At 46.7% G+C, this 14,016-nt stretch overlaps 2 protein-coding genes across 4 annotated transcripts in view; both read left to right on the forward strand.

Annotated features, from left to right (window-relative positions):
• The window catches only part of LOC136399468 (zinc finger protein 211-like), a 175,532-nt gene extending 161,516 nt beyond the window's left edge, over nucleotides 1-14,016 (forward strand). For 2 of the 3 annotated variants that reach the window (XM_066374656.1, XM_066374655.1), the window contains exons 2-3: nucleotides 11,165-11,291; nucleotides 11,851-14,016. In XM_066374656.1, the coding sequence (XP_066230753.1) occupies nucleotides 11,165-11,291; nucleotides 11,851-13,271 (1,548 nt within the window). In that variant the 3' untranslated portion in view covers nucleotides 13,272-14,016. Of the gene's footprint in view, nucleotides 1-630; nucleotides 1,312-11,164; nucleotides 11,292-11,850 lie in introns of those variants that run through there. The other variant, XM_066374654.1, reaches the window with a different exon arrangement.
• LOC136399510 (U3 small nucleolar ribonucleoprotein protein MPP10-like) lies at nucleotides 7,231-10,145 on the forward strand. The gene is given in 3 exon segments (XM_066374733.1): nucleotides 7,231-8,240; nucleotides 9,039-9,966; nucleotides 9,968-10,145. Coding segments are annotated over 3 exon segments (2,103 nt in total). The 5' UTR covers nucleotides 7,231-7,242; the 3' UTR covers nucleotide 10,145.

Below are 14,016 nucleotides of genomic sequence, written 5' to 3' on the forward strand. Positions count from 1 at the left end.
TAAATTTATTTTAAAAAAAGTTTATGTTCACAATATCCCTTTGAGAATGGCAGAGTATCATATCACCACTCATGTTTTGTTTTTTTTTTAACAAAGAGAGGGATACATAGGGACAGACAGGAAGGGAGAGAAATGAGAAACATCAATTCTTTGTTGCCTCTCCTTAGCTTTTCATTGATTGATTTCTCATGTGCCTTGAAGGGAGGCTAAAACAGACTGGGTGACCCCTAGTGAAGTCATCGACCTTGTGCCCAACCTGGCACCCTCAAGGTTTTAAACCTGTGTTTCCGTGTCCCAGTTCGATTGTCTATGCACTGTGCCACCACCTGTTCATGCTCACTACACATATTAAATGTTTGAATAAACTGACCAGTTCCCTGACCTGTGGTGGCGCAGTGGATAAAGCCTTGACCTGGAATGCTGAGGTCGCCAGTTTGAAACCCACATATGGGTCAAGGCACATATGTGAGTTGATGCTTCCTGCTCCTCCCCACTTTCTTTCTTTCTCTCTCTCTCTCTCTATCTCTTCTCTGAAATGAGTAAATAAAATAAAAATATATTTTTTAAAAAAACTGGCCAGTCATGGTGCAGTGAATAGAACATTGACCTGGGACTCTCAGGACCCAGGTTTGAAAACCTGATGTTGGTGGCTTGAAGCCTAAGATCGCTGGCTTGAGCCCATGGTCACTGGCTTGAGCAAGATGTCACTGGCTCAGATGGAGCACCTGGAGGCTTGATATCTCAGCTCCAACCTATTGGTGTCAGCATTAACAAATCAAAACTAGGAAAGAGCTTGTTAACCGAGCTTTTTCTGGACATTTTCAAAACGTCATTGAGATAAGGACCCTCGAATTTCCTGGCAATACACGTGGGGTAGTCCTGGCGTCAGTGCGAGAAGACAGAATCACCGCCTTGGAGTCCAGGAACTACATTACCCAAAGGGAGGTGCGCCGACGACCGCAGATTGCGCCAGGGAAGGCTCCAAAACGGCGTTTCCGCTCAGGCACAAGGCTTAGGGGAGGGACCTCCGTGGTTCTTCGGGCTTGTGGTTGGTCTCTTCTCAAGGTCAGTCTGCGCTTCCGGAGCGCTAAGTCGCCGTGGAGATCGTGGGGAGGGAAGGCGCGAGATCCGGGAGTCGTGGTCCACGATTCACTAACGGAAGTGTGAGTCTTGGCGACGCCGCCCCGGGCGACCTGCTCCAGGGCCAGGATCTGGACAGCCTTGCCCTGAGCCACCTCCTCGTCTGTCACTCCGCCCGCTTCCGAGTTCCCAAAGGCGATGGCGGCGTCCGCGCTATGGCGCGGGACTGAGGTAAGTGCGCAGCTGGGCAAATGAGTTTGGAAAATTTGTTTTTAGTTTCCTCACTTTTCTTGTTAAAAGTGGTGGCCCTGGCCGGTTGGCTCAGCATTAGGGCGTCGGCCCGGCGTGTGGAAGTCCCGGGTTTGATTTCCGGGCAGGGAACACAGGAGAAGTGCCCATCTGCTTCTCCACTCTCCCCTCCTCTCCTTTCTCTCTCTCCCCCTTTCGCAGCCAAGGCTCCATTGGAGCGAAGTTGGCCCGGGCACTGAAAATGGTGCCATGCCCTCTGGCTCAGGCACTAGAATGTTTCCAGCAGCAGCAGAGCAACGTCCCTGAAGTGCAGAGCATCGCCCCCTGGTGGCCATGGCGGGTGGATCCCGGTGGGGCGCAAGCGGGAGTCTTAGTATCTGTCTTCCTTCCCCCCTCTTCTTACTTAGAAAAACTTACCCCCCCCCCCAAAATGGCGCTGGGCAGTTCAGCGTGTGGCAGCTGATTGCAAATTGCTCTTTGGGTTCCTGCTTGCGAAGCGCCATTGTTTGATGGGGAAGAGATTTTTTCCCGCCAGAAAGTTTGGAAGGAAAGAACAGAAGTGGAAAAGATTCTTCCCTCACAGCAGGATTTCTTTTTCCTCCCCGTGAGGAAGGAGGGGCGGGCCCCCTTTTCCCTAAGAAGGAAGAAACAAAAAGAATACAAAGGAAAGGACCCAGCAGGGGTAACTCATTCAGCCAGTGATAAATCAACTACATCCCATAGTTGTCATTATGAGTGCTTAAGAGTCACTTACAATACAAAGCAAGAATAGCAGAATATGTATTTAACTATGGCCAGGGATCTAGAAACCCCTTACCCCTTTCTGACCCCACTGAAACTGTCCCTCCACTCTCTTTTACTACTGGGAAAATTTAAAAGAAATCACATGCCCGTTGCTTAGACACTGTAAAGGTATATAACCTGTAAGAAAATCAAATTCAGGAAGTTCATATTTTAGAGCTACATGCTACACAAGCTCCACTGGCTTTAATAAATTCTCATTCCTTTATATAAAGTTATCTGAGCCTGACCAGGCAGTGGTACAGTTGATAGAGCATCAGACTGTGATTCAGAGAACCCAGGTTCCAGACCCCAAGCCTGCTAGCTTGAACCCAAGTTCACTCGCTTGAGCAAGGGGGCACTAGGTCTGCTGTAGCCCCTGGTAAAGGCACGTATGAGAAAGCAATCAATAAACAGCAAAGGTGCTGCAATAAAGAATTGATGCTTCTCATTTCTCTCTCTTTCTGTCTGGCTATCCCTCTCTCTGTCTCTCTCATGGAGGAAAAAAGAAAGAATGTTATCTGTCCTCCCTTGGGTTGCTTCCTGGTACATCTGATTTCTTGCTCTCAAGGGTGGCTTTCTTGTGGCTTTCCGGTCTTGGGAGACACCAATAAACAGAATAGCCAACCATCCTTGGGCTCTACTGTTTCTTTACCTTCTGCCTGAATTCATTGAGACACCTGCATGTGAATGGTCACGATGGTGTCGGCCCTTGGAATTACAAGCAGACAGTCACGTCTTGACTGGGAGGCAGGGGCCTATACTTTCATTCTTAGGGTCATTGGAACCATAGAAGTTTGTGAACAAAGAGGGACAGGGGTTTTTAAGGCATTTTTAAATCTTGCTGAGAAGAGAGAGAACAGACTGCAATGGGGTGGTGAGGACAGTGAGGCCCCAGGAGTTGAGCCCTTATACAAGGTCACAGAGCTGGGAAGAGGGAGCACTGAGGACTGATTCCCAGAAAAAAAGGGTTTGCTAGAGGTCAATAGACTCCAGAACTGGTCAGGGAATAGTGGTTGCGTCTTCCCACTGGTTCCAAAGGTTGAAAAACCACTTACGTAAATTACACAAGTCAGGATTGGGTGTCAGCGATTCCCTCTGGTCCTGACACCACCTTGTAATGTCTGGGATCCTGGTGCCTCTGTTGCAGGGATCCAAGGAGGACAAAAACGCCCAGACAACCTGATGAAAGAAGTAGGATTTATTTAGCTCTCAAAGGTGCATGACCCCAAAAGAGGCAACAAAATACGTGCTCCCTGAAGTTAGATTTCTTACATATTATATACCAGTGATGGGCAATCTTTTGAGCTTGGTATGTCAAAATTCACCAAAAAACCGAGCATAGCTTGGATGATGTGTCACTTTGAGGAAAAAAAACCCATAATTTTGCAATATTTATAGTTTTTTGTTTGTTTGTTTGTTTTTTAAATAGGCCTGGAATCTTTTTTTTTTTCTTTTTTTCTTTATTCATTTTTAGAGAGGAGAGAGAAGGGGGGAGGAGCTGGAAGCATCAACTCCCATATGTGCTTTGACCAGGCAAGCGTAGGGTTTCGAACCGGCGACCTCAGCATTTCCAGGTCTACGCGTTATCCACTGCGCCACCACAGGTCAGGCAATATTTATAGTTTAAATAACAAAAATGTATAATTGTAATATATAACTATTTAATAAACCAAAAACTAATTATTTAACTTATCTGCTTAGTGACTTCTTTCTTCATCTGTCAGTGGGTTTCTTTTGTTGGTCTTGATATTATTTAACTTGTATGGGGTGCCCTGACTAAGATAAGTGAGGGGGAGGGGAAATTCTTTAACTAACCTGCCTATTAGTGACTTTTTTGTTGCTGAATTTCATTGGCTAAATCTTCCATTGAAGGTTGGTATTTTGTATACTTCAAGCCCAAGGAAGCGCTACTAATTTCATCTGTCAATCTGTTTCTTTTGTTGGTTTTGATGTTATTTAACGCTGAGAATAAGGTCTAACAAAAGTATGTAGAGGGAAAAATTGTGAGTAAAGCCATTGCTATATTTTTCAGGGTGCTAAAAGTGTCTGGTAATCGGTTCCAGACGCTCCAAATTTCCTGTTCGTAGTAGCACTCCTTTTGATTCTCCCAAGCGGCACCTTTCCATATTCTCAAGCTTTGACCTCAAGTGGACAAACACCTGAGCCCAGATGCTGTCTTGAAATTCTGCAAGTTGTATCTTATGTAAATTAAGATGGCTGCCGCTATTTCTAATGGCGGGAAACGGCACCCATGCACAGGCCCTCACCTCTCCCAGCCTCCCCCTCACTTATCTCAGTAATGATGGTCAATTAGAAATCCATGACACCCCAGAACAGTAGATTGGATGATGGTTGCTCTGGTTATGTGGTTGCTAGTAATGGCGATCACAGGGCCCCCAGAGATGCGTCCCCTGCAGCATTCCGCTGCTCCCTGCTCCGCTGGCCAGAAGTGAGGTCAAAGATCCCCTAATGACCTAACCGGAAGTCCCAGAACTAGACGCTCTGTACTCGAGTTCTGTTGTTTTGGCTTACAGACCTCCGGCACAGAGTGTCTACACTACAGCAAATGTTTTATCCTCAGCTACTGCACCTGGCCGTGCAGGAGCCGAGGATGAAACATCCTTTTTGGTATGCGGCCCCATAGTTCTTTGGTATGCAGCAGCATGTGGCCACGTGTCATAGGTTTGCCATCACGGTTATATACCTATACAGCATTAGCTTTCACGTGACAAATGCCAGATTTCTATGACTTTGTTTGCTGGTCGACATGACTTTCATGTCTTAGGGAGGGGAAGGAGAGAGGAGATTGGAGGGTCTGTCCTTGATAAACTTTTCATTCATCTTATTGGAGCTGCAATTTTCTTTCAAGGAACTGATAACAAGCAAGGTCCATACAAATGGTTTATTATTTTTCAGACTTTTCTGTCTGGCCTTGTTCCCTCAGTCAAGAACACTGAGGTCACAGGCTGGAGTATAAGATCCCAGACATTGCAGGCTCCCCTTTCTTCTGCATTCTTCTGGTTTCTCCTTCCTCACCTCCAGAATGTTTTCTTGGTATTTTCTCAGTTTTTGGATGTGGAAATCAATGCAGTACCCTCAAGCCCAGTGTCCTGAGTGTAGGCCACAGGTAAAATGACCGTGCCCCAACTTTTGGTGATAAATGTAAACAGATATGGAAGATTAACCCAGGGAGAGTCGCCAGCATGTCAAAATGCTTGTAGATGCCACTGAGTTGAGAATAGGTAGCACATGTTTCCATTCTTTGTGTTCAAAACAAAGAGCAGGGAACTCTAGATTAAGACCTGTAAAATGGCAGAGTGACAGTGTTGGCATCTACAGTATTATAGAGATAATGGAGCATTTGCATAGGATAAAGGAGTGGGTCTCTCCTGGGTTTAACAGGCTCTATATGGCCGCACAGTGGAGGACAGATAATGGGGTTAAGGGAGGTGGCAGGAGCTCAGGAGAAAACAAGTGCTGTGACCATAGGAGTGCTGATGGACCAGAGTCATTGCCATGGTTCAGTTTTTTTCTTTTTGTGACAGAGACAGACAGGGACTTATAGGGACAGACAGACAGAAAGAGGAAGAGATGAGAAGCGTCGATTCTTAGTTGCGATACCTTAGTTGTTCATTGATTGCTTTTACATATGTGCCTGGACCTGGGCTATGAAAGGGGGCTACAGCAGAGCGAGTGACCCCTTTCTCATACCAGTGACCTTAGAGTCAAGCCAGCAACCATGGAGTCATTTTTATGATCCCACGATCAATCCAGCAACTCCACGCTCTAGCCAACGATCTTGGAATTTCAAACCTGGGTCCTTTGCATCCTAGTTCAGTGCTCTGTCCATTCCAGCACTGCCTGGTCATTTCCATGGTTCATGTTGTTAAAAGTAGGGCCCAGTAGAGTTTTAGACACTGCAATGGAGGGAGATAAAGGGAAGAGTTGGGGACAACACAGGAATTTTGGTTCTAGCAGCTAAAGTGATGGATGCTCCATCATCTGCTGGGTAAGATGGTAATAGCTTAATTTTCCTTGGAAATATCAGAAGTGTTTTCTCGTCAGTGGTAAGACTCAGAAGGTATCAAGTGGGAAACTGAACACACAAATCTGGAAATTTGGTGAGGGATACAGGATGGAGATGTGCAAAAGCTGTGATTTTTTTGTTTAACAGGGTAGAGATGAGGTAGACATTCAGGAGGGAGTGCATATTGTGGTGGAAATGATTGCAAAAGCTTAGTGGTTTGACTCCTGGTCACCCGATTAGGGGTGCTCATCCTCACAAACACAGGTGAGGTAGAGAAGTGATAGTGGCATTAGAGTGGAGAGAGTGTGATTCCCCCAGGTGATCAAGGCTGGATGGGATCAGTGACGGTGCTGGCTGTAGAGGTCAAGAGGTAGTTGAGAGGAAATGATACTGAGGGCAGGATAGTGCTTCACAGGAATTTTACCTTGTGCTTTGCTGGGTTCTGGCTAGTTTTTGCCTTGCTGATGGCTAAGGTCATAGGCAAATATGGTCATTTGGAAGTGGCATTGTGCCAGTAATAGAGACCATGTAATTGATTTTGTTAAGCCAAGTTTGAGCGGTGAGAAGAGGGTTGTGGGTTGTGAGGGGACAGTACATAAACAGAGTGGAAAGGGGTCATTTCTTTGTGAAATTTCCGTTGGAATCTGGGTGACAAATATTGTACCAGTGATCAGAAGTAGATAAGGAAGACATCAGAGCCTCATTTAGGGTTTTTCCTCCATTTGGAATCCCTCAGAGGGTTTTGGTGTTTCAGAATCCTGCTTGAGTATATTAAGCGCTCTCTGGATACCATGTACCAAATTTATGGGTGAGTGCACAGAGATCCCTATGGTATGGAGCAGGAAGGTGGCAGCACTGAGAGAAACTTAGGTTTTAAATATGTGAAAGAGATAGAGATTACACAATGATGTGTACAGCTAGAGGATGTCTGAGAACCTGGTGTAAGAATTTAAAGAGTCTGACCAGGCGGTGGCACAGTGGATAGAGCGTCAGACTGGGATGCGGAAGACCCCGAGGTCACCAGCTTGAGCGCGGGCTCATCTGGTTTGAGCAAAAAGCTCACCAGCTTGGATGTGGCACTGAGAGCCGGGTCGTGGACGGCCATGGCACCGCGGCTGTGGTGTCGCCGGAACCTGCAGCGCTGTCTGGACGAGGTGGGGAAAGCCACGGGCCGGCCGGAGAGCTTTCTCACGGTTCAAGATAAATTGGCATCAAACTTCACTTCCTTAACAAAAATACTTTACGGCTTTAGTAAAGCACTGGAGAATGGCAATGTCCGTGGGAGTCCTTTACAGAAACTGGTGATAGATCATTTTGATGATGAGCAGATTTGGCAACAACTGGAATTGCAGAATGAGCTGGCATTACGGTACTTTGAGAACGCCATGAATGAAACCATTGTGGATGAAGACATCAGTCTTCTTCCGGAAGGTGAAGGTGAAGAGCAGGAGTCTGAACAGGGTGGCTCGAAGATCTCCAACGGCCAGGCAGACCCAGAACAAGGTGCGGAGGAGGAGGACGCAGCAGACCTGAGTGGTGATGACCTTGAGGGGGAGGGGATGGCCAAACCCTCAAGCAGAGCTGACCTGAGGGAAAGCCCAGTTTTCAGTGACGAGGATTCTGACCTTGACTTTAATATCGGCAAACTGGAACAGCAGAGCAAGGCGCAGAACAGAATGCCCACAAAACCCAGAGAAAAGTCCATTGTGGACGATCGGTTCTTCAAACTTGCCAAAATGGAGACCTTTTTAGAAAACATGGAAAAGGAAGAGGAACGGAAAGACGCTGCTGAGGAGGAGGAGGAAGAGGAGGTTGCTCTATTTGAAGATGTTGGTTCTGACGCAGATGAGGGAGGACTGTTTGGAAGTCAGAAACTTAAGTCAGGTAAAAGTTCCAGAAACTTGAAATACAAAGATTATTTTGACCCGGTTGAAAGTGATGAAGATATAGCAGGTGCTCATGGTGGAGAACAGAGTTCAGATGAGGAAGAGGAAGGAATTGCCAAAGAAGAGGAAGAAAATGCTGAGGAAGGAGAAGGAAGCATTTCGGAAATGGATGAAGAGAATGACCTTGCCCTGGCCGGTTGGCTCAGCGGTAGAGTGTCGGCCTAGCGTGCGGAGGACCTGGGTTCGGTTCCCGGCCAGGGCACACAGGAGAAGTGCCCATTTGCTTCTCCACCATTCCGCCGCGCCTTCCTCTCTGTCTCTCTCTTCCCCTCCCGCAGCCAAGGCTCCATTGGAGCAAAAGATGGCCCAGGCATTGGGGATGGCTCTGTGGCCTCTGCCTCAGGCGCTAGAGTGGCTCTGGTCGCAACATGGTGACGCCCCAGAGGGGCAGAGCGTCACCCCCTGGTGGGCAGAGCGTCGCCCCCTGGTGGGCGTGCCGGGTGGATCCTGGTCGGGCGCATGCGGGAGTCTGTCTGACTGTCTCTCCCTGTTTCCAGCTTCAGAAAAATGCAAAAAAAAAAAAAAAGAGAATGACCTTGAAGAAACTGAAGACAATAAGCAACATAAAGAAACCTCGAGCCCTGGCCGGTTGGCTCAGCGGTAGAGCGTCGGCCTAGCGTGCGGAGGACCCAGGTGCGATTCCGGCCAGGGCACACAGGAGAAGCGCCCATTTGCTTCTCCACCCCTCCGCCGCGCTTTCCTCTCTGTCTCTCTCTTCCCCTCCCGCAGCCAAGGCTCCATTGGAGCAAAGATGGCCCGGGCGCTGGGGATGGCTCTGTGGCCTCTGCCCCAGGCGCTAGAGTGGCTCTGGTCGCAACATGGCGACGCCCAGAATGGGCAGAGCATCGCCCCCTGGTGGGCAGAGCGTCGCCCCATGGTGGGCGTGCCGGGTGGATCCCGGTCGGGCGCATGCGGGAGTCTGTCTGACTGTCTCTCCCTGTTTCCAGCTTCAGAAAAAATGAAAAAAAAAAAAAAAAAAAAGAAACCTCGAAAAGGGTGACGTTCGCCTTGCCAGAGGATGAGGAGACTGAGGATGCCAATACCTTAAATGTACAGAGAGATTCCACAGAAGTTAAATCCTCTTTTGAAATAAGACAGGAAAAGATGAACGAAAAAATTGTGTCTTTAGAGAAAGAGTTGCTGGAGAAAAAGCCGTGGCAGCTCCAGGGGGAGGTCACAGCGCAGAAGCGGCCAGAGAACAGCCTGCTGGAGGAGACCCTGCACTTCGACCATGCCGTCCGCATGGCACCTGTGATCACCGAGGAAACCACCCTTCAACTAGAGGACATCATCAAGCAGAGGATCAGAGATCAGGCCTGGGACGACATTGTCCGGAAGGAGAAGCCGAAGGAGGACGCATATGAGTACAAGAAGTGGCTGACACTGGACCACGAGAAGAGCAAGCTGAGCCTGGCTGAGATCTATGAGCAGGAGTGCATCAGACTCCACCAGCAAAAAACAGAAGAGGAAGAAAACCCCGAGCACATGGAAATTCAGAAGCTGATGGACTCCCTCTTCTTGAAGCTGGATGCCCTCTCGAACTTCTACTTCATCCCCAAGCCGCCCGTTCCAGAGATGAAAATCATGTCGAACCTGCCGGCCATCACCGTGGAGGAGGTGGCGCCCGTGAGCGTCAGCAATGTGGCCCTTCTAGCACCAGAGGAAGTCAAGGAGAAAAACAAAGCCAGAGACATCAAATCCGGTGCGGAGAAAACAGCCACAGACAAGAAGCGCGAGCGGAGGAAGAGGAAACAGAGGAAGTGCGTGAAGCTGAAGGAGAAGGAAAAGCGGAGGAAACTCCTGGAAAAGGCCGGTGTGGGCCAGGCAGGGAGGCTCAGCAGGGCCGCTGCCACCGAGATGCTGAGGGAGCTGGCCCGGACGGGACGGGCCAGGCCGGGCCGCGCTGCTCAAGGATGAAGGCAAAGACAAAGCCTTGAAGTCATCTCAGGCCTTCTTCTCCAGTCTGCAAGATCAAGTGAAAATGCAGATCAGTGATGCGAAGAAGACAGAGAAGAAGAAGAAAAGACCAGACCTTTCTGTCCATAAGTTAAAGCTGTGATCTATTTTGGCTACGATGTAAATATGGATGTGTACATTCATATTCTGTCTGTTGTTCTGTTTCATAAATAAAGTCTTTGAGAACCTTAAAAAAAAGAAGAAGCTCACCAGCTTGGACACAAAGTCACTGGCTTGAGCAACGGGTTACTCGATCTGCTGAAAGCCCGCGGTCAAGGCACATATGAGAAAACAATCAATGAACAACTAAGGTGTCACAATGAAAAACTGATAATTGATGCTCCTCATCTCTCTCCATTCCTGTCTGTCTGTCCCTATCCTTCTTTCTGACTCTCTCTGTCTCTGTTAAAAAAAAAAAAAAGGCCTGACCTGTGGTGGCGCAGTGGATAAAGTGTCGACCTGGAAATGCTGAGGTCACCGGTTCGAAACCCTGGGCTTGCCTGGTCAAGGCACATATGGGAGTTGATGCTTCCAGCTCCTCCCCCCCTTCTCTCTCTCTGTCTCTCCCTCTCCTCACTAAAATGAATAAATAAAAAATTTAAAAAAAAGGAATTTAAGGATAAAGCATAACCCACGTTTGGCTGTGGAATGGATGCATAATGTGGGATTCTCAGTGGAATTCCTTGGCAGGAAGAATGAGGCCCTTCAGCCATGGCCCTGAGATTAGATCACTGCTTTTCAATCTTTTTACACTTGGGGAATGATGAAAATAGAATTATTGCTAATGCAGAAATCATCCTGATCATAAACTAATTCGACTAATATCATTGTATCTGTAATATTTCTATAACATCAGGGTGGTTAACTTGCTCGTGGACCAACGTGAAATTCCTAGTGAATCGGTTCACGAACCATCTCTTGAAAAACACTGCCTTGGGTCTCATTTCCCTGCCATCCCTCTTAGCCCAGCTATTGTTGCTGAGGGCAATAAGATTCAGTAACCGGACTGGGCTGTCTCTGAACTGGAGAGGCCTGGAGGGAGCTGTGGGGGAAGATGTATAAGGAGTAGAATTGTGGGTTCTCAGAAATACTGTTCTAGTTTCATTTGTATTAATTCCTACAGGTCGGTATAACTTTCGGAGATATTGCCCTGTACTTCTCCAGGAAGGAATGGTGCCTTCTTAATGAGGCTCAGAGACGCCTGTACCTAGATGTGATGCTGGAGAACTTTGAGCTTATGTCCTCGCTGGGTAAGAGCCTCACTATCCCCAGTGACCTGGCCTAGGATTTGCATTTCCCTGTGCCTTCTAGTCCCTGGAGGATGCATGTGTTCACATGTGCACTGTGGGCACTACTTGGTTTTGCAGTGTTCTGGGTACTTGCTGTCCTAGATAGGGCTTGTTTGTTTGCACTTCACTCTTGTTGCAGCCTCATCACCTCATATACTGAACTCTTAAATTGGTGTTTATATCATGTGACCTAATATAATTGATTTTTATGGCTTTGAGTACATTCAGATTACTCCATCATGAAAAGTCATCCAGGAAGCCTTTTGTGGAAGAAAAAGTCGTGGACCCAGCCTTTATTTTTGTGTCCCATTGTATGCTTACATCTTTGCTGGGTGAGGTCTCCACTACTGACTGACTTTTCGGGCTGAGTAATGGATAACTACTATTTTTTCAAAGTTTACCTTTTCTTAAAAATCATCACATAGAATTATGCCTACCTGTGACAGATGTTCATTTATGTTGAGAAATGTTCTTTCCTATAAGGTTAACATGTAATTCACCAGCATTTTCTTTTGTTCAGGTTGCTGCTGTGGAGCAGAGGGTGTGGAGGCTGCCACTGAACAGAATGCATCTGAAAGGGTGTCACAGGCAAAGGATCCTAATCTGGCTTTGTCTTTTCAGAAGAGCCACCCCTGTGAGAGTTGTGGCCTTGTCTTGAGAGACATTTTCAACTTCGTTGAGCAGCAGGGATCACGGCTGTTGAAATGTGGTGCATGTGAAGAACTATTTTATTTCAGTACAAAGTGTCAGCACCATGAGGATCGGTATGTGAAAAAGAAGCATTTTGAAAGACATGTGGACAGGGTCTCACTTGCAAAAGGCCACAATTCCAATTTGTCCCAGATGCTTCTTACCTCCCAGGAGGTAGTACTGGACATCCTTACTGAATCAGGACATCTCCAACCACCTGCTACACGTACCAGGGACAGGCCAGATGAAACCTCAGTGTCTGGGATGACTTTGCATACGAGAAAATATTATCAGCAGAAAATTCACACAGGAGAAAGACCCTATGAGTGCAGTGAATGTCGGAAGTCCTTTATCACAAAAAATGCTTTCAGTCGTCATCAGAGAGTTCACACTGGAGAAAGGCCTTATGAGTGCAGTGAATGTGGGAAATGTTTTATCAGGAACTCTGACCTTCGTTATCATCAGAGAATTCACACTGGAGAACGACCGTTTGAGTGCAGTGAGTGTGGAAAATCCTTTATTACAAACACTGCTTTCCATCGTCATCAAAGGATTCACACTGGAGAAAGGCCTTATGAGTGCATTGACTGTGGGAAATCTTTTTCCAGCAGCTGTGGTTTTCGTTATCATCAGAGAGTTCACACAGGAGAAAGGCCTTATGAGTGCACTGCATGTAGGAAATCCTTTATCTCAAAAGCTGCTTTCTGTCGTCATCAGAGGGTTCACACTGGAGAAAGGCCTTATGAGTGCCATGAATGTAGGAAATCTTTTATCAGGAAATCCCACCTTCACTGTCATCAGAGAATTCACACTGGAGAAAGGCCTTATGAATGCAGGGAGTGTGGGAAATCTTTTTCAAGGAGTACTAGCTTTCATTATCATCAGAGAATTCACACTGGAGAAAGGCCATACAAGTGCCGTGAATGTGGGAAATCTTTTACCCAGAAGTCCCACCTTTGCTGTCATCAGAGAATTCACACTGGAGAAAGACCATATAAGTGCCATGAATGTGGGAAATCTTTTATCCAGAAGTCCCAACTTTGCTATCACCAGAGAGTTCACACTGGAGAAAGACCATATGAGTGCCACGAATGTGGGAAGTCTTTTTCCAGTAGCAGTAACCTTCAGTGTCATCAGAGAACTCACACTGGAGAAAGGCCTTATAAGTGCAGTGAGTGTAGAAAATCCTTTCCCTTCAATTCTCAGCTTTCTAAGCATATGATGAGAGTTCACATTAGAGGACAATCTTAGATGTATTAGAAATGTACAGTTTTTTAGTGTTAACAACTCTGTAGGTAACTCTGAGGCTTCATTTGTGTAATTTTAATTATATGCACCCAAATGTCAACGGTATGGAGATTTTCCATAAATTTTCCTTAGTTGGGAAGCATGTGTGTCTGTGTTGTACTTTCTAAGGTGTCCAGGACTCTTGCTAGATTTATGTCTTTGCAAATTTCTGTGGCCAAAGTTATTTCACCTGTACCATCTAGCAGGTGTCCACTGTTTACATCAGCCACCATCCTAATGCCCTTAGAGAAGCTGATTTCTTCCTATGATTTGTCAGAAGAAATTATAGGAAGTGTGAGGTATTAAAGAATCAGTATTTTTTTTTTTCATTTTAGAGAGAAGAGAGAGAGAAAGGGAGGAGGAGCCGGAAGCATCAACTCCCATATGTGCCTTGACAAAGTAAGCCCAGGGTTTCGAACCAGTAACCTTAGTGTTCCAGGTCGATGCTTTATCCACTGCACCACCATAGATCAGGTGGAATCAGCATTTCTTTAATGCTGATAAGTTGTTACAGGACCTGACTCAGTGTTGACCTAAGAGAACATCATCTGAGTTCAGTTGGCAGCTTGCGGATAGACCACCTTTTCAGGGACCTGGTTTCCCTGAATACCTGTGATAAATATTTTCAATGTTGAAGTCACCAATGCAAGAAATGCCAGAGCCATGTTCCATTGGTTTGTAAAATAAGTAAAGCCCTTTTGTTTGAGTA

This window comes from Saccopteryx leptura, chromosome 3, assembly GCF_036850995.1.
Source record: "Saccopteryx leptura isolate mSacLep1 chromosome 3, mSacLep1_pri_phased_curated, whole genome shotgun sequence".
NCBI classification, from domain to species: Eukaryota; Metazoa; Chordata; class Mammalia; order Chiroptera; family Emballonuridae; genus Saccopteryx; species Saccopteryx leptura.